Here is a 21,098-nt window from a genome sequence, read left to right on the forward strand (position 1 = left end):
AAAAAATTATAAAAATCCGAATAAAATTCCGAGCAGCGTCCTCTGCCGGAAATGCCAAGAAATATGTCAAAATTTCTGTATCCATATTTAACTTGGTTCAAGGTATGGAGTGTAGATACCTCTACACTGCATAGTTCAAGGCGCCAAAAGTGAATTTTGAATATTATTCCTTAACACATTGGAATACTTACTGGTATTACATTCTATAAACATTATTCTATAGTTAAGTATTAAAAATTTACCAAATACACGACTTCCAAAGCGACTTAAATAAATAGTACTAATGTTAATACAAATAAAAGGTATTTATCGAAGATTTCATTAAGATTGTTTATTTTTAAACAAACATCTTTTATCAGGCTAAAGGAATTATTATGAGTACTTACTGTATTCAGTTGTTCTCCTAAATAGCATCATCATTCTGAAGAAACACCATCTCAAAGCCATTTTTATAAATTAAGAATTTTTATACTGAATAACGCGTATATCTCAAATTAAAAAAAAATGTCCGTCTCATACGAAGTATCAATTAATGCCGATAAAAAAGATTTTACAAATAATAGCGAAGTGGTTTATAAACCAACCACAGAAGAGAATAATAAATTTGATAAAAGTTTTCACAGTTTGAAACCCGAAAATGAAATTGTTCCTAAAGATTCGGGGTATTTATATATTACAGCATTCATTGGTAAGTTTTATTCTAATTAACATATCTATTATATTTTAATTTTTTGGTCTTGCTTGTTAATTATTTGTATACAGGGTGCTACAAATTCGAGGTACGAGCATTGGTATCTCGGTAACCGTAATAGATACGAACATGGTTAAATTGGGGCAAAGTTGCGCTTTGGGATGTTCACCAAGATGCCATTAAAAAAGTTTTAAAAATTTCAAGGATTGCTGATTTTTTTGGAAAAAAACGATTTTTTTAAAAATGAATTTTATTTTTCCTGTCCTTACTTTTGGGAAAATCAAAAAACTAATTGCACATTCTCATAGCCACTGTATTAGGGTTATTTGATATTGTTTTTAGATTTTCAAATTAGCTGATAATTTATGAGATACAAAGGCCAACTTAATTTTTTTAAATACGGACCTGCATTTTTTATTACCGGTTTTGAAAGAACTCGGCCTCCTGAGTACAACGATATGCCACACTTTATACTTTTTTTGTTGTTTTGGGTACCTTAACAACAATAAAACTCTTTAATTATTATTTAAAATAATTTCAAGTCCGACTCTGTTTTAAATTATTTGATCTGATTATATTCATCGCAACAATATTGATCAGCGCTAATTAACATTGAATTTAGCCCACGTCATGTTTAAGTTTGAAGGCTTATCAATGTTGTAACGATAAATAGATTAAATATTAAAAAAAAACAGAGCCGTACTTGAAATTAGTTTAAATAAATTGTGTGTTCAAATGTCCGAAACAAAAAAAAATATTAAGTGTAGCATCACATTATACGCAGGAGATCGAGTTCTTTCAAAATCTGAAATAAAAAATGCAGGTCCGTACTTAAAAAAATTAAGTTGGCCTCTGTATCTCACAAATTATCAGCTAATTTGAAAATCTAAAAATACTATCAGATAGCCCTTATAAAGTGGCTATGAGAATGTGCAATTAGTTCTTTGATTTCCTTAAAAGTAACGACAGGAAAAAATAAAATTAATTTTCAAAAAAATCGTTTTTTTCCAAAAAACTCAGCAATCCTTGAAATTTTTAAAAAATGTTTGATGGCATCTTGGTGAAGATCCCAAAGCGCAACTTTGCCCCAATTAAACCATGTTCGTATCTATTACGGTTACTGAGATACCAATGCTCGTACCTCGAATTTGTAGCACCCTGTATAGACCACTTTTATATAATATAACCATCAGACATACACTTCAGGTGAAAATATTAATTAATAAAAAATTAATTCAGAAATGAATGCATGATAAGTTTTTTGCTTCTCATTCGAGTAGTGTTGTAGTTATACATATATACGTTGTATACAAATATTTCAGAGCAATCTTCAATTCAAAACGAATTCAATAGACGCTGTTTTTTTAATGTATAATTAAATGTTGTAAGCCCACGGCTAAACAGAAAGCGAGTTAAACGATTTTGCGGGTGAAGTGTTTTTTCGTCTTTTTTATATATTAAGAAGCCCTAAACTCTACATACATTTTGGTTGGGCTACAATGTGCTATGAGAACATGCCCAACAGTAGCAATGGGGGTCATCCTAGACCTAACACAATTGTAGTGACAGCACATTGTCGTCGGTAGTTATGACAATGATCAGAACACTCAGAAACAACGGCGAATGCAGATTCTGTGGCTAAAATGGGGAAACATCAGAACACCTTATCACTGAGTGCGCCGAGACTACAAACGTTCGTGCAATAAACTTTGGTATGGCTGATGTCGAAAATGGAGAGCTAGCCTCTATGAAGCCGTCTCAGATACTGACTTTTGTCAACGCTCTGAGACTGTATGATTAGTTATAACTCGTTATAACTCAAGAAAGGGAAACACAAAATAGATCTGTAAGGTCGCGGTGATTAACACCCCTTCTAAACCTTCTACATTCTTTTATATAAAGCATTTTTGTTATATTTTAAAACTAAAATATAAAATGCCAAAAAATATGTCGAAAACATGTATTTTGTTTTTTTGCTTGAAAACAAATTGGTGTTTAATAGTTTTTAGATTGTTTATTTTATTTTGCAGTTTTCACATTTAATAAATAAATAAAAATAGAAAATAAAAAATGTACGAAAAGTTGTAATTGTTGCTGTCAAGTAAAGTAAAACTCGAACTAAAATCGTTGCTAAAATCACAGCTAAAATGTTACCAAATAAAATCAAACTAAATCAAATACGTGTAAAAAATACTTACGTAAACTAAAAATAAAGAAAGTTATTTTCATCATGTCATAGTTGTGAGGATAAATAATAGATAATTTAAAAGAATACAATGCAAATATACCTATTATTATCTTTTATTGACAAAGACAGATATCTTCTTAGATATAAGAAGATTTTAAAAACAATAGTTTTTAACAAATTTACCTTTAAAAAAAGTGTATACTAATTAAATATACACCATTAGTTCCGTCCAAATATTAATCAGATACATACTTAATTAAAAACAAAATTTATTTTTTTAGTGGATTCGAGCAATTATTAATCAACGCAAACAGTCAATTAATGTAGTTCGATCATATTAATTGGTCCTCTTTTTTACAGATACATATTTAAAGAATTTTTTTTATTTTATGAAATAAGCGAACTATTATCGACAATACAGGGTGTCCCAGAAATAAGTGCAAGTATTTTAAGGGTGGTAGATCTCGATAAAAGAAACATATTTTCTCTTTATCGTTTTTCAAAGAAGTCCAAAATAACGGAGTTATTTTACTTTGAAAATTTCCAAAAAAAAAGATTTTTTGCTAAAATTTTGAGAACCACTGGATTTTTTCTGGATTATATTTTTTGTAAATTTTATCTAATACATATGTTGCCATATTATTGAGAAATTATGTTTTTTAGCTAAAAACAAAAAAAAAAATTTAAAAAAATTTAGAATTTTTAAATTTTTTTTTCGCGAAAAAAACGTCATAGGCGTGTTTCTGGAGTTGAACTATACCACCAGTTAAAATACTTGCACTTATTTCTGGGACACCCTGTATAGTAGAAATTTTGAAAATTTGTTACATTTCTAAAAATAATTTAAAATATCAAGATTCTATACAAGGTGTCCCAGAAATAAGTGCAAGTGTTTTAACTGGTAGTATAGTTCAACACCAGAAACACGGAAATGTTTTTAGTTTTTAGTTAAAAATATAATTTCTTGAGAATATGGCAACATAGGTATTAGCATTGTATTAGGTTAAATTTACAAGAAAGAAAATCCAGAAAAGATCCAGTGGTTCTCAAAATTTTAGCAAAAGATCATTTTTTTGGAATTTTCAAAGTAAAATAACTCCGTTTTTTTCTTACTACTTATTTGAAAGTTCGACTTATTTGAAAAACGATAAAGAGAAAATATGTTTCTTTTATCGAGATCTACCACCCTTAAAATACTTGCACTTATTTCTGGGACACCCTGTATATGGGTATATTGATAATAAATGAGGTCTAAATTATAACAAAATGCATTTTCTACGAAAATTTGAAGAGATAGAGGTAAAAATGGTATAATACAATTTGAAAAGAAATTGTGCATCTGATTCTAGTAAAATATACAGGGTTTTAAAGGGGGGGTCCAATTAAATTAAACAAATTATTCCCGTTTAAAGCTAGGAATTATTTAAAATAAATTTTTAGACACTCTGTATAAGGTAGTATTATTTTTATTATTGCAACACAATACCTGACCAATAAATAAACTTCAGTAAATATTAAGTATTAAAAACTGATACCCTTGGAGAAATTAAAGCCTTCAAATTTTTACTGCAATTTCACAAAATTGGAAATATTTCAAAAACGGTAAGGTTTAAGTGTGATAAACCTTAATCAAATTTTTACTTTAATTTTCATCCTAGAATCTAAAAATAGACTAATATACAGGGTGTTCCATTTCAAAAAATACAATTTTGATATTTTTTCTAGTTTTCTAGTCTTCTAATAATTCTATCATTCACAATTTCTCAACGACTTCGTGTCGTATGAGGTAACTGACCCTGTATAAAGAGATATATTTTTCTTTAATTATTTTAAACAATTTGTATCAATTTTAGCTGATCTTCTTGGTTTCGTGGCGGGAATCGGTTTCGCATGGACATCTCCGGTACTTCCCAAGCTTCAAGGACCGGATAATCCCCTTTCAGAGCCTATAGATGCCTCACAAGCCAGTATTATCGCCTCTATTTTATGTGTCGGAGCGGCATTTGGCCCTTTTATATTCGGATATGCTGCAGATAAAATAGGAAGAAAAAAGACCTTGATTCTGACAGCATTGCCTATGATGGTCAGTCTGGGAATATTGGCCTATACCGACCAAGTCAAGCTGTACTATTTGGCCAGGTAAGTTTTATATTATTTTAGTTATTTAATATAACAGTGGCGGCTCGTGGGTATAAAATTAGGGGAAGAGTTAATTTTTGTCAACATTTTTTAAAATATTATTTGAAAAATTTTTGCTGCATTCACCATTTTGTCAACATTTTTTTTTGTTATTATTTATACACTAATTCCTATAATATTTTCGTTTTAGTTTGGACTAAAACACATTAAGTAAAAAGAGATACAAGATACAACCGGTTTTCGATAAACACATTATTTTGCATTCCAATGAAAATAAAATTAAATTTCAATTAAATATAATAAACATTATATACAGTGTCCCTCATAAAGTTGGATCAATATGGATGTTTTTTTTATATTAGAGTATTAGAGTTTTAAGAAATCTTTTTGTGGCAATCACTTCTGCTTTGAAAACAACTTAAAATGCACCAAGTCAAAGTTGACAGGTAACATCTGGGAGCTGTCAAATACAAAATATTTAAAAGAAATTTTTAAAAATTGGTTAAATTATTATTATTATAAAAAAGGTGACTAACAAAATTATGTTTCACCTTTGACTTGGTGCATTTTAAGTTGTTTTTAAAGCAGAATTGATTGCCACAAAAAGTTTTTTTTAAACTCTAATACCAAAAAAAACCGTCCATATGGATCCAACTTTATGGCGAACACTGTAATTATTGAAGGGCTTCCCCGAAAAACGTGGTAACCGACATTTTCTTCAAAATAGAGAATTCAGTGAAATAAGGTTGTAATTTTCATTATAACGTTTTGTCCTCGGTATTTTCACTGAAATTTCGATATTGAAAAAATTGTTGGTTACAATCGAGAAGCCATTCAATTATTATTCAATTATTACATTAATCATTATTACATTAATGTTTACTAAGCAATATTAGCTACATAGCCAATTAAAATCAGAAAAATAGGAAGACTTAAATTTAATATTATAAGATTTACCACCTTTTCTTATTTCTCTTTTGCAATTTATGGTTAAAGATTCAGTTGGTCATTCTTGAGATAAAACATCCCTCTTATCTTCATCTGTCCACCGTCTGAAGGGAGTTTCCAATAAATTACAGACCAAGTCATTGATTGGGTTAATTTTTTAACACATACACACACACAAAACAGTTTTAAAACACAACAACAAAACAAACAGCAAAAATTAACAAGTTAAATCAACAAAAATCATTAACAAACAACAATAAATAATCAACAACAACTTTACAGTCTTTACACGGTTAATTACTCACCGAAGTAGCCGAATATTAGCATAAAGGAAGACGAAGCGAATTGCCCTAAAACTCATTCACATCGGTCGCCGATAAAAAATTTCGGAGCGGGGAATTTACATGCTGCCGTCAAACTGCCGGTAAGCTGACTTCACGTTACCATGGAAACAGTTCAGCCGCTCGGCTCAGAAATATTTTCACTTCACTCAGCTTCATTTGTGGCTTCGTGGAAACGTAGGCGCGTGCGGGCCAATAATGCTACTTTTTCGGCCGGAATTAACTATGCGGTGGACCTATTATGCAGAGGTCCGCCCGGAAAAAAAAATAATTTATAAAAAATTACCATTTTATTATTTAGATGCATTAAACTAAATTAATATTTTAAGCAGTAAAGTTTTTTCTTTAATTTGAGTATTTTTCTCGGTGAAGTTCCCCTTCACCTACTGCACCTGACGAGCCGCCAGTGTAATATACAGGGTGTAAATCCTAATATTCCTAGGATAGAGAATCAAATTATGTTGACTGGACACAATTTATTTCTATTCCAAAGTGCTTTGTCCTTTAGAGAGCATAAATAAAAACATAAATCCAAACGATATAGATAATTTAGATTATACAGAGATTAATTCTTCATCTGCGATATCAGCCGTACCGTCGCACCAAAAGTACCGGTTTAGGGCACGAATGGTTGTCGTTTCGGCACACTCAGTGATGAGATGTTCTGATATTCCCCATTTTTCCTCCGCAGGAACTGCATTCAGTTGTTTCTTAGCTTCAATCTATTGGGGTGTTCATTTCTTCTTCTTCTTCTTCTTCTTCTTTCTCAGCTTGGTTCCATCCAGTTTTGGATATAGGCCTCTTCTAGGTTTTTCCATGCTTCGCGATCTCTAGCCAATCTTATCCATTGTCTTCCTGCCACCGTTCTAACGTCATCGACCCATCTCTTTTTTGGTCGGCCCATACTTCTTGTTCTTCCCCTAGGTCTCCATAGAATGACTTTTGGGGGCCATCAGTCTGGATCCTGTCTTGCCACATATCCTATCCATTGCCACTTCAGACTTGCCACTCTTTTAACAACATCTATTAGTTTTGTTTTTTGACGTATGTGGGTGTTCCGTATTTTTTCCCTAATGGTGACTCCCAACATGATTCTTTCCATGGCTGTTTGTCTGTCTGTTTTTCGGGTAATTGCCATAGTCTCTAAGCCATAATATGTAAGCACAGGTAGAATGCAACTGTCGTAAGCCTTTTTCTTTAGGTTGATGGGCACCTTTTTATCCTTGAAAATATCGCTCATATTTCCAAGTGCTACCCATGCCAAATGGATCCTGCGTTTGATCTCCGTATTTTGGTTCTCTTTACCCAGGTTGATTTTACGACCTATATATAATGGTCTACGTTTTCAATAACAACGTAGTCTACGGTAATGTTATGGATATTGTTGCTCATTATCTTGGTCTTCTTCAAGTTCATTTTAAGGCCAATTTTCTGGGATTGGTCATTTAGCTCTTTTAGCATGGTGTCAGTTCTTGAATGTCGGTGGTCAGCAAGACAATATCGTCCACGAACCTAAGATGGCTAAGGTGTACCACATCGATGTTTAGGCCTCTATTTTCCCATTCTAATTTCTTGAAGACATTTTCCAGTGCCAGTGTAAATAATTTGGGAGAGATGGTATCTCTTTGTCTCACGCCTTTGCCTTTCTGAGGACTTTCTGTTCATTAAGGACTGTTAAAAACCCCGTGACAATCCCAAGATTGTTCTTACTTAAATCAAAGAAAGTCTTTGATTTTTGTCGGTCGTAAATCTTCAGAAATTTCTTCGAGATTCTTAGACATTTGGAGGATTCCCATTCCAGGATAAGAATGGAGTCTTCCAGGTTCTTGGCCACGATTCACTTGAACGAACCGTATTGTAAACAATGAATCAATTCTTACGACTCTTTGAACGCACGATCGCATTGCGATCCGATTCAATTCTCACGATTCTTTTTTACGGCTCAGCGTTCAAATGTTATGGATCCGTGCTGGCCACAATTCAATTGAACGGACCGGATTGCAAGCAATGAATTCTCACGATTCATTTTTAATACTCGTCCAAATGAACGATTCTTTCAATCTTTGCCCATCTCTAGTACAAAGTACCTATACAGGGTGTCCCAGAAATAAGTGCAAATATTTTAAGGGGTGGTAGATCTCGATAAAAGAAACATATTTTCTGTTTATTGTTTTTCAAATAAGTCCATAATAACGGAGTTATTTTACTTTGAAAATTTCCAAAAAAAATGATTTTTTGCTAAAATTTTGAGAACCACTTGATCTTTTCTGGATTTTCTTTCTTGTAAATTTAATCTAATACCTATTTTGCCATATTATCAAAAAATTATGTTTTTTAACTAAAAACTAAAAAAATTTTCCAAAAATTTTTTCAAAAAATTTCGAATTTTCAATTTTTTTTTCGCGAAAAATACCTCATAGGCGTGTTTCTGGGGTTGAATTATACTACCAGTTCAAATATTTGCACTTATTTCTGGGACACCCTGTATATTCAATATCTTCAGAAGTTCGATTTTTTTAATCTGCAAAACGGCATTTTATTGGTCATAAATTTGCATAACTTTGCTATGATTTTACCTTCTTCCTATCTCTTTCATACCTCTCTATGGTTTTAGAGACCCCAATATTTGGCACCCTGCGCTATCGATATTTTATAAAATGACCAAAAAGGCAATAAAATATGCAGGAAAAATAGCAGGCAGTGCGTAGAACGATACAAGATCCGATTTTATTATCTTTTGTTGCACGTCATTATTGTTCTTTTACCATTTTAATATCTACTGTACATTGTCCCTATTGTGTACAAAATATATATTTATGTCAGTTTTAAGGCTTATATTAAAATATTTTATGTTAGTATTAACTAAATTTACATCTTTTATTTACTTTGTTATTACATTTCTAAACCAACAATTGTTTTCAGTGGCTTAATCAAATAAATACTAACTTAGACACGCTTAAATTATTTTAATTATATCAACCACTCTTTAGAAATATCTTGTTCTAAATTATTATTTTTATGACTGCAGATTAATTAGGATTATATATTATGTGTAACACGACTAACAGAAACGTGATTGAATGAAAAATGAGGTCGCAACACTTGTAGAAAAAACGTCATTTTTAAATTACATACATGGTGTCTCAATCTTCCGTCGATATAGAACTAGTATGTATATTTGGAATCTCAATAAGTTCATTGAAGACAATTTACCTTTATACAAAAGTTCTTCGTTTGTCCGCTAGAGGGCATCAAACTTTAAAAAAAATAAACACATTTTTTCAGGTATTTTAAAAACCGTTATTCCGATATGTATGAGATTTTGGGTGTCTATGTTTTGCCAAGTGCTCTAACATTTGGTTTTCATAAATATCAAGAAAAAGTACGAGAAGGGTGAAAACTACCCACAGTCGGAAACTCTACGCACTGTGTTATGGAGACATGTTCCATTTATATTCAATACCAGAATTTACCCATACAGCACATCAAATCACATTTACGATGGGTTTACATTATTAGATGTAGACACAGGGTGACACAATTCCCCCGATGTAAATATGCTACGTTTACACATTGTAGTTCAACACGTATGCACAAAGGTTAAACGTCCGCCTCACAATGTAGCCACAGTATAGCATTTACGTATACACAAAGTAAGGGATACACAGTGTGCCGTAGGATACACAGTGCTTGTGTATTACGTTTAAACTCTGTTTACACATTGCAGTTGTGACTACCGCGTGTATACGTATGTATTTTGCTTCGTATATACATCTTGTGCTAGATAAAACTACTTCTTATGAACGAATTTAGGAAATAATACAAGTTTTGATGCTTAACTTTTCGTTCTTTTTAAGAAATATTTATTCAATGATAAAATTATATCTTTTTAGAACAAAAATTAGGAAGGCAAAACTTTGTATTTTAAAAAAATATCTCGATCGTAAGTTCAAGAGAAGTAGCCTTAAAATTGTTCCATTTTTGTTTTGTATTAAATGTACCATTTTTCTTCCATAAAATAGCGCAAATAACACAATAATTATAATTATTTACACTGCAGAAACAAGAAGTAATAAAACACTGTAAAAGAACAGAATTTGTATCAAAATGCATTAAAAATATAAGTATGTACCTAGTATAACAACATACTAAAATGGTAAACACTGGTATATCACCACGATTTGGTGGACCTCGTTTAGTCATTTTTTTCTGCTCTTTTCCCTCCAAGCAGTTGGTTTGTTCGTGTTGGACTTTGTTGTATTTTATTTCCAGATTAACAATCTCACCCTTAAATTTTATATGAAACTGATTATTGAATATTAAACATATCTGTAGATTGATCCATCAATAACTTACCGAATATCACTGTAGTTCTTTGAAGTGTTTAAATCTTTCTTTCTCTGGTCCATTTAGATTTTTATTATTTCCAAATTAAAAAAAATTATATTGCAGATCTAACCTCTTTATCATTATACGAGAATATTTGCAGTTTTCATTCATTGGAGTCAAAATTTGGTAAATTAGGTATCGAGTAAGGGAAGAGTCGCTGCTATAATATTAATAATACTCTTAGGAAGGTGTAACAAGGTAATTAAAAACTTGTGCTTACCTTAAAATATCTTTTAAACTACACACAAACAGAACATTTATATAGACCTTCCGAATGATAAAACAATAATGGCTGCTAACACATACCACTCCTAGAAAGGAGAAAAGAGAAAGGACACATAAGATACACTTGGTCGGTGTATCTACGCTGAGGCTATCCGCGCGTGCGCACACCTTTATTTCATGCTAGAATGTAGACACAACCGTACACTATTACAAAGTGTCTATATAGATATTTATATTATGTGTATACGTCACATTTTTACAAGGTGTGTACTATAGGCACAACTATGATTGAAGATATCACACATACATATGACTTATACATTGTATGTCTCATATACCGACGTCAGATTTCATCATTTTAATAATTATTTGTTACGTTACAAAAAACTCTTTATAATCTTGAGTGCATTCGGTATACAACTAGTAAACACTGTATCACACAATTCTATCAATATAAACCTGCGTGTATCTCATATGTATATGTTAGAACTAGCCGAACACTTAGGTTCATTTTAACACATTTGGTTTCTCATGTGTCTCCCCTGTAGAAACGTAATTTCATTTGGACGTGCTGTATGGGTAAAGGACTAATAAAAATATAGCTTCTTCTTTCAATGCGCAATAGGGAACGCAACGTTTACAGGCAGCCAGACGGGTCGCATGCTGTTCTAGAGAGCATAGCAAAAGATATATCAAAGAGCCAGATGTCTTAAAATACTTGTTTTTCCGACGTTGCTAGCTCTCGTACTATAATCTAGTTAGCAAAAATATGGAATTTTATAATTTTATGCTAGTATCACAAATTATATTTGACAATAAGCTTCATAAAAAGCTTAAAAATATTAATAATTTTTAAATTAAATAACGTTTAGGTTTATTTATACTTTTGTATAAAGGTAAAATGATGAAAAAAAAATTACTCTGATATATGCAAAGAAATCGAGGGACACAGTCTAAATAACCAACCAAGAGACCTCTTCAAAAAAATAAAATATATTACCAGGGACTTCAAAGCCAGAAATTGGGCAATCGAAGATCAAAATGGAACTTTAAGAACCAAAAAAGAAGACATTATTGAGGTGTGGAGATTATATTGCGAAGATTTATACAAAGACAGTGAAGAATATAACTATGTCGACCACCACGAAAATTCAGAGAAAGAACCGGACATCCTTAAAAGTTGAATTGGCCATAAACAAATTAAAATACCATAAAGCACCAGGTTCAGACCTAATGACAGCAGAAATAATAAAAGCCGTTAAAGAACCTGGATTAGAAATGCTTCATCTGATCTGTAATAAAATATGGCACACAGGAGAATGGCCCGACGACTGGACACATTCCACCATTGTCACTCTCCACAAGAAAGGGAGCATACATAAGTGCAGCAACTATCGTACAATTTCCCTCATCTCACATGCCAGTAAAGTAATGTTGCAAATTATAAATGAAAGACTGAAAGCTTTTCTAGAAAGAGAAATTCCAGCAGAACAAGCAGGTTTCACCAAGGGCAGAGGCACTCGGGAACATCTTCTGAGTATGCGCCAAATCATAGAGAAAGCAAGGGAATTCAACATCCCTCTTTATATTTGTTTCGTAGACTATAAAAAAGCTTTCGATAAAGTCAGATGGCATCACCTGTGGAAAATCTTAAAGGAAGTGGGGGTACCGCAACACCTTATTTCACTTATCATTCAGTTGTATCAGCACACTACAGGATCAGTTAGAATGGATTCAGCTTCAAAGGAATTTTCCCTCGAACAAGGAGTCAGACAGGGGTGTATATTGTCTCCTCAATTATTTAACATATACGGAGAATACATAATGAGAAGGTCGCTAGAAACATGGGAAGGAGGCATTTCAATAAATGGCCAAAAAATAAATAATCTACGCTTTGCAGATAATACAGCACTACTCGCTAACAGTCAAGAAGAGTTAATCAATTTAGTAAATAGGGTAGAAAACGAAAGCAATCGGCTCGGTCTGGAACTAAATACGCAAAAAAAACAAAATTATGATAGTTGATAGGCAACATAACAACCATCCAAATATAAGTCATATCGACCGCTTTGAAGTCGTTAAGTCATACGTATACCTGGGATCACTATTGACAAATACAGGCACATCGGAAGAAGAGTTGAAGCGGAGGTGCAACATGGCAAAGGTAGCTGTTGGGAGACTGACCAAGATCTGGAAAGACCGCCAGATTTCAAGAGCCACCAAAAACCGGCTAGTCAACTGTTTGGTACTCCCAATATTGACGTATGGCTGCGAATCGTCAGGCAGGCGGAACGTAAGAAGATCGATGCTACCGAGATGTATTGTTATAGACGTATGCTCCGCATCCCATGGACTGAACGCCGTACAAACGTTTCCATTATAAATGAAGTTAATATTACTAACAGGCTTTCCTGTAAAATCCGACTAAAACAACTAAAATATTTTGGACATATAATGAGAAAAAGTCCGGACAATATGGAAAGACTCATAATTCAAGGCAAGGTGGAGGGACGTAGACCACGTGGCCGCTCTCCAACTCGATGGATAGACCAGATCACGACTAGCTGTAGCAAGCCAATGCACGATGTCATCGAGATGACAAAAGATAGAGGCGCATGGAGAAAAATCATCCATGATGTTACGCTGACCACTACACTCCCTAATGGGGGTCAGGACTGAAGAGAGAGATAAAGGTAAATCATGTGCAATGAATTTATTTTGATCTAAAAAATACGTATAGTTGTTTTATGTCTACGGAATATTAAACTCTCTGTATATTTTGTAGGTCCTACTGTGGAAAAACATATTCTCCCAATTTTTTTTTCTACAAAAACTATGAGATGTAGCTTTTTTTACAAGAGACAAAAAATGTAGTAAATACTAGACGGGCAATTTTACAAAAAGAAAATATGTCGTCGGTGGAGCTGGAAAATATTTATACTAAAATTTATGTAGGGGTGGGGGTAGTTTTTACCCATCCCGTACATTTTCTTGACTTTTGTGAAAGCCAAATGTTAAAGCACTTAGCAAAACATAGACATTCAAAATTCCATTTAAATTGGACTAACAGTTCTTAAAATATCTGAAAAAATGTTTTTATGTTTTTAAAGTTTGATGCCCTCTAGCGGACATAGAGGTAAATTGTGTCCAATTAACTTATTTTGGTTCGAAAAATTCGTTCCAAAATTGTTTCCATAAGTTCTATGTTCACGGAATATTGGGACATTCTGTATATCTAAAATAGTAAAAAGTCAACCGTTTAAGTATACCATATACCGGGTGTTGCATCGTCAAGCGGGACATAGGAAATTCCATGTAAATTTTAATGGGGTCAATTATTGACTTCCCTAATTATTTTAGAGAATAATTCTATTTAGGTTTATTGAAGAGCACTAAAACCCACATTCAAAAGAATAACTTTAGATATTTTTGATTAGCCCGTTTACGAGTTATCGCCGATTTCTTTTTAAATATTTCTCCTTTCTTATGGCCCTGTATTTACTTATGAGCACCAGTCGCACCCGTCAAGGCAAAAGATAACTGTCAAATGAAGTTGTCATTTCAGAAATTTATCTATTTAGTGCTTTATTATTATTATTATTAAAAACTCATACCTACATCGAAAATATTAGCCATGAATTACACTACCGAAGAAAAAGTATTGATGATTAAATGGTATTATCAAGGAAATAGTTATTAAAAGGTATTGGACATGTTTGCTGCTCTGTATCCGAATAGACCGATACCTGGAAAATCTACAATCGCAAGGAATATCCAGAGACCAAAGGTACCCTAATAAATAACTGTAGATGTGAAGCAAGGCAGGAACAAAGAGAAGATGCAAGAAATGAAACCGACTTGGAAGTTTTATTGTGCGTGGAGGAGAACGATGGAAAGATCAGCACAAGGAAACTTGAGGATGAAATAGGAATCGCGTTTCGAACTTTGAAACGACATAAATACTATTCCTTCAAATATGAAAAGCACCAAGAGCTACGAGATGGGGACGAAATATGGCGGCAGGCGTTTTGTTTTGATATGATGGAAAGAGCAAACCCGGATAGGGATATAAAAAAAAATGTTTCACTGACGAATGCACGTTTACCTTAAATAATGAACCCAATGTTCAAAATTATCGATATTGGAACAAAGAAAACCAACACAGGTTTGTCGAAACAAGGACGGAATATCCACAGAAAGTAAATATTTGGGCAGGGATATTCGGACACAATATTATCGGGCCATTATTTCTTACGCGAAATTTAAATGCAGAATATTATTTGGAACTACTCGAAAATCATATTTTACCGGCTTTACATGATGCCGCTAGGGAAAATCGGGAAGTTTGATACCAAATGGATGGCTGCCCGGCACATAGTACCCTGGCTGTTCGGGAATATTTAGACAATAGTTTTAACGGAAACGTTATTGGCCTAAATTATACAGTAAATTGGCCAGCAAGGTCTCCTGATATTTCGCCAAATGATTTCTTTCTCTGGGGCCATTTAAAAAACAGGATATACAAGGATAAAAAATACCCAATTCTAGACGAGTTAAAAAATGCTATTTCTGCCGAATGCAATAGAATTTCAGTTTACCAACTAGCGAATATACGAAGAGAATTTTATGATTACCTTGGTTATTGTCTAGCAGTCGATGGAGGAATATTTGAACATCTTCTTAAATCCTAAAGTTCTAACAATTTAATAGTACCTAAATTAATAAGTTATTGAATATTGTAATAATACTATAATTAATTGTAATTGATTACTTTATTTTACTTTAATTCATATTAATTTGTATTTATAAATACATCTTTAAGATTTTCGATGTAGGAATGAGTTTTCAATAATAATAAAGCACTAAATAGATAAATTTCTGAAATGACAACTTCATTTGACAGTTATCTTTTACCTTGACTGGTGCTCATAAGTAAATACAGGGCCATAAGATAGGAGAAATATTTAAAAAGAATTCGCCGATAACTCGTAAACGGGCTAATCAAAAATATCTAAAGTTATTCTTTTGAATGTGGGTTTTAGTGCTCTTCAATAAACCTATATAGAATTATTCTCTAAAATAATTAGGGAAGCCAATAATTGACATTAAAATTTACATGGGATTTCCTATGTCCCGCTCGAAGATGCAACACCCGGTATGTTTGTGAATTAGTTGATAAAAAATATTTTATTTTTACTAAATAGATTTAAGATATAATAATATAGTCTGTCCGTCTAATGAATATTTACAATGACAGTTATCTGCTGTTTTAAATTAAAAGTAAATTGATTTTTTAACTATATAATTTTTATAGTCGTAGTTACTTTTTACCATTCAACCAGAACACCTATTACTCACATCGTGAGGAATGAGGAAGAAGTTATTTTAAAGTCATCGAAATTATTTTCATGCTGCCATACGATCGTAAGAAAAAACAGCGTCAAGGACGGCTGAGAAATGACAATCGATGATAATTTTGGCGATGTCAAGCCCTAGCCTTCATGTACATGGCCCGTATTTTTCTTTATTTTATAATGGCGCTTACCGCCAGTTGGCTTTAAGAAGGTTGTAATTTATTTTATCCAAGACTCGTCTATAATTTGATTATTATACATGAGTTTATGAAATAATAATAATATTCATTATTCACTAGTGAATAATGGCACAGATTAGGTATCCTATAAGTATACAGATAAAAATCCTGTCCCTAATTCGTGGTACGAAAGTTGTTTTTTATGACGATGTGCAAATGAGTCAAATTTCCTGTGCGCAAAAATAAACTCGCGTAAAATAACAATAAACAGCGTAATAGAGAGATATCGCTAAACCGAATAGCGTGCATGGACGTTAATAAGGCCAGGTGTTATTTCCTTTACGTGAGGTGGTATTAACTCTCTTCATATATAGTTATCGGATCGGAAAGAATTCTGATCGCGTCGCGTCCGCTTTTTAAACTTAACCTAACTTTGAATTTAAAACTTTGAAATTGTTTTGTTTACTAGATATTTTAAAACTAAAGGGCTAAAGTGCTTATTTCCAGTGCTTTATTGTTTAACGTCTGCCAGGGGGTTTAGGGCAACAAGCAACAAATTCTCTTAGAAGGGCTAAGTCGTCATCTGCTGTAAACCTAAGACTCTTTATAGGTTCTTTAGTATTGGAAGAGGTGGAATCCATATTTTGGGCCATATTTATTTAATTAAAACTAATCCCAGCTACTTAAATATCATATTACCTAATAAAACTAAAGCAATAATTCAAAACAATTCAAACATAACCTAAAATAAAAGATCTCGCCGGCCAGCTCCGGTTGTCAAATACCCGCCTATGCCCATTTAAGCAATTTTTAAACGTTATCAGAGGTTATTTAGAAAGAGCGCTTGGTGTAATTGATCCGCAAATTACGTCAGGCGGTAACGTTATTAGCTGGTGTTGCGTTAAAAATTGACTCGCGCATATCGTAACCATGATAAGGTACGCGTAAATACTGGATGACGCTATTCGGTTTTCCGATATCTCTCTAACTGTGCCTGTCAGGCGCTGTGCACAATTTTAGAGGCCATAAGTGGGCGTGCTATGTGCGCAAACTAGTCACCGAACTAGTGCCCGATTCCGAAAATTGGAACCACGAAAATCAATAAAGAAAAAACAAAGATTATAATCTGTATAATCTGTGATAATGGTTTCATTATTGACCGCTTCCACGGATATCTCGATCCAAACTCCAAACAAGAGCTGTCAAACATTACTATTAATGTAAATAAATAATTTTTTGTTTTAATTAGTTAAAGCTAAATTAGTTAGCTACCTAGTTAAAGAAAAATTTCAATGTTTTGTTGCCATATTACTTACTCGTTATACTCATTCAATATTTTTTGACATTAAAAATAAAAACTTATATTAATATTATCTAAATTTTTTTGCTAGTCCTGGATAAAGCCTGCGGCTCGTGTCATAAACTTCATCCGCGTGAATAACATTATACGCTCGTTGAATAATATACTATTAATATCGAGTAAAAATGATTTTTAAAGGTTTATTCTCACTATACCTTCCATATCAGCTCCCTTCCGTTTACATAAAATATTATATCATGTAAAGGAATAGGACAATGCACACTATCCGTTCCGTTTTCCTTCCGTTCCATATCCTTTCCTTCCATACATTTTTTTGGCGGACGGACTGAAACGTATTGGAAACAGCGTTGTCATGTTATTACATTTGTACCAGCTCTGTTAAAATTTAGCTGATATTTATTTATTCTTTCACCTCTTAATTAAATCTATTACCTTTTTCAAAAGATACAAATTTTTAAAATAAAACTTTCGTAATAACATAAATTGTACAATAAAAAGTATGGAACTGATATGGAACGGAAGCTGACGTATAGCGTCAATACAATAAAAAATACGGAACGGATATGGAATGGAAACCTTAATCAACCTTAAATCGTGTAATCTGAAATTCGAGAAAAACTTTTTTTGGAAATAGATTTGTGTGCCTGGAAACGTTCTTTCCTTTTTAAACTTTCTATAACTAGTGTTAACTTTTGACAAAATTTTATGTCAATTTTTAGTAATTCACCTCCCTGAAATTATCATCGATTGTCATATCACAGTCCTCTTTGACGCTGTTTTTTTTTTAATCATACTGTGCTATACATTATAGAAAACTGAGAAAACTTTGTTTTTTTTAGGATACTTTACGGTATGGGCGATGGTGGAGTTTTTACAGTCTTAACCATGTACACGGGCGAAATCACCCAAGACCACAACCGAGGAAAATTCTGTTGCATCATGGGTATTTTTATCGCTCTAGGGCTCCTATTTCCTTTCTCCATAGGACCCTTATTATCAGTTAAACTATTCTGTCTCTCTTCCATAGTTCCTTTATTAATTTTCTTAGCAATCTTTCCAATATTGGCCCCCGAAACTCCAGGATATTTAGTCACACGCGGTAACATCGATCAAGCTGAGGCTGCATTGGTAAAACTGAGAAGTAAATCAAAGAATGAAGTTAAACCAGAACTGAACGAAATTATAGAGTTGATCGAAAGTGAGAAAAATGAGAAGGGAGGAATTGTTTTCTTGTTCCGATCCAGGGCCCCACGAAAGGCTTTCATGATAGCAGGTGGATTGATGATTATCCAGCAAGTGTCTGGAATAAACGCAGTTACGGGGTTCTTGGAGAACATCTTCTTAGCTACTGGGAGTTCTATTCCACCTCAAATAGCTACCACTTTGATCGGGGTCATTCAAGTGTTCACTGTTTTTATCACTTCGTCTTTAATCGATAAGTTAGGCAGAAAAATGCTTCTTCTATCATCCGCTTTAGGTTTAGCAGTCTCCCTCACACTTCTTGGACTCTATTTCTTTCTCTCTAAACATCAATTTGCTTTCGTCACTTACATTTGGTGGTTACCCATTGTCAGTCTAATTTTCTATATTATCTGTTTCAACTTTGGAGTGGGCCCAGTGTCCTGGGCAATGGTCAGCGAGCTATTTCCTTCTAATGTCAAATCTAGTGCGACAGCTATGGTCTCTGCAACAAATTTTGGCGTTTCGTTCCTGATTACCATGGCTTTTCCTCTTATTAGTGAGATGTTGGGTATGGCACAGTCATTCTGGTTGTTTGGGGTCTGTTGTATACTCGGTGCTGTGTTTATCCTATTGATTGTCCCAGAAACAAAAGGAAAAACTGCTGCAGAGATCCAACAAATGTTAAACAAATAAGTATACTGGAGTTTTATAATATAACCAGTGCAGATCAAATGGGAATTTTATACAACAAATTAGGACTTATTTATATATTATATGTATTTATTTTTAAATATAATGTACATAGAAAAAAATCTAGTTTTATTTTTTTATAGTTTGCCAACCGTATGTTTCTTAGATGAATTTACGTAGGGTAACTCTCCAAGACTATATTAATTTAATAATCCCTTCTAAAAGAAACTGAATAGGTAATGGCAAGCCATAAGAACAAAAAAAGGTGAATAGTTTTCTTACTCCGATTTAGGGCATCAAGAAATGCTGTCATGAAAGCAGCTAGCTTATTGATTATCCAGCCAGTATCTGGAATAAACGCAGTTACGGGGTTCTTGGAGAACATCTTCTTGGCTACTGGGAGTTCTATTCCACCTCAAATAGCTACCACTTTGATCGGGGTCATTCAAGTGTTCACCGTTTTTATCACTTCGTCTTTAATCGATAAATTAGGCAGAAAAATGCTTCTTTTATCCTCCGCTTTAGGTTTAGCAGTCTCCCTCACACTTCTTGGACTCTATTTCTTTCTCTCTAAACATCAATTTGCTTTCGTCACTTACATTTGGTGGTTACCCATTGTCAGTCTAATTTTCTACATTATCTGTTTCAACTATGGAGTGGGCCCAGTGTCTTGGACAATGGTCAGCGAGCTATTTCCTTCCAACGTCAAATCTAGTGCGACAGCTATGGTCTCTGCAACGAATTTTGGGGTTTCGTTTCAAATTACCATAGCTTTTCCTCTTATTAGTGAGATGTTGGGTATGGCACAGTCATTCTGGTTGTTTGGGGTCTGTTGTATACTCGGTGCTGTGTTTATCCTATTGATTGTCCCAGAAACAAAAGGAAAAACTGCTGCAGAGATCCAACAAATGTTAAACAAATAAGTATACTGGAGTTTTATAATATAACCAGATCAAATGGGAATTTTATACAACAGACTAGGATTTATATATAATATGTATTTATTTTTAAATATAATGTACATAGAAAAAAATCTAGTTTTATTTTTTTATAGTTTGCCAACCGTATGTTTCTTAGATAAGTTTACGTAGGGTAACTCTCCAAGACTATATTAATTTAATAATCCCTTCTAAAAGAAACTGAATAGGTAATGGCAAGCCATAAAAACAAAAAAGATGAATAGTTTTCTTACTCCGAATTAGACCATCAAGAAATGCTGTCATGAAAGCAGCTGGCTTAATGATTATCCGGCAAGGTCTGGAATAAATGCAGCTACAGGGCTTCTGGTGTACCTGGTATATACTCCAAAGGTGTAGGGTATATACTCACTGATGAATATTGTAGTTATTTACTTGGTGTATACTGGTATATTTGTGATATTATACAGGGTATTTACTATGCGGTCGTCAGGGTTGGTTGGTGAGTATACCGTCTCGGCGTTGTATACTGTC

At 33.2% G+C, this 21,098-nt stretch overlaps 2 protein-coding genes across 2 annotated transcripts; both read left to right on the forward strand.

Annotated features, from left to right (window-relative positions):
* Positions 1–403: 403 nt before the first annotated feature.
* LOC115881157 (facilitated trehalose transporter Tret1-like) lies at positions 404–19,761 on the forward strand. The gene is made up of 3 exons (XM_030898535.1): positions 404–688; positions 4,733–5,018; positions 18,615–19,761. Exons 1-3 carry the CDS (start codon positions 505–507, stop codon positions 19,648–19,650), a joined length of 1,506 nt encoding a protein of 501 aa, XP_030754395.1. The 5' UTR covers positions 404–504; the 3' UTR covers positions 19,651–19,761.
* A 53-nt stretch (positions 19,762–19,814) lies between these two features.
* LOC115881158 (facilitated trehalose transporter Tret1-like) lies at positions 19,815–20,591 on the forward strand. Its single transcript, XM_030898536.1, has one exon. It carries the CDS (start codon positions 19,959–19,961, stop codon positions 20,568–20,570), a length of 612 nt encoding a protein of 203 aa, XP_030754396.1. The 5' UTR covers positions 19,815–19,958; the 3' UTR covers positions 20,571–20,591.
* Positions 20,592–21,098: the final 507 nt, after the last annotated feature.

The sequence above is a fragment of the Sitophilus oryzae genome, unplaced genomic scaffold (assembly GCF_002938485.1).
Source record: "Sitophilus oryzae breed Bouriz unplaced genomic scaffold, Soryzae_2.0 scaffold_169_pilon_pilon, whole genome shotgun sequence".
In the NCBI taxonomy this organism is placed as follows: Eukaryota; Metazoa; Arthropoda; class Insecta; order Coleoptera; family Curculionidae; genus Sitophilus; species Sitophilus oryzae.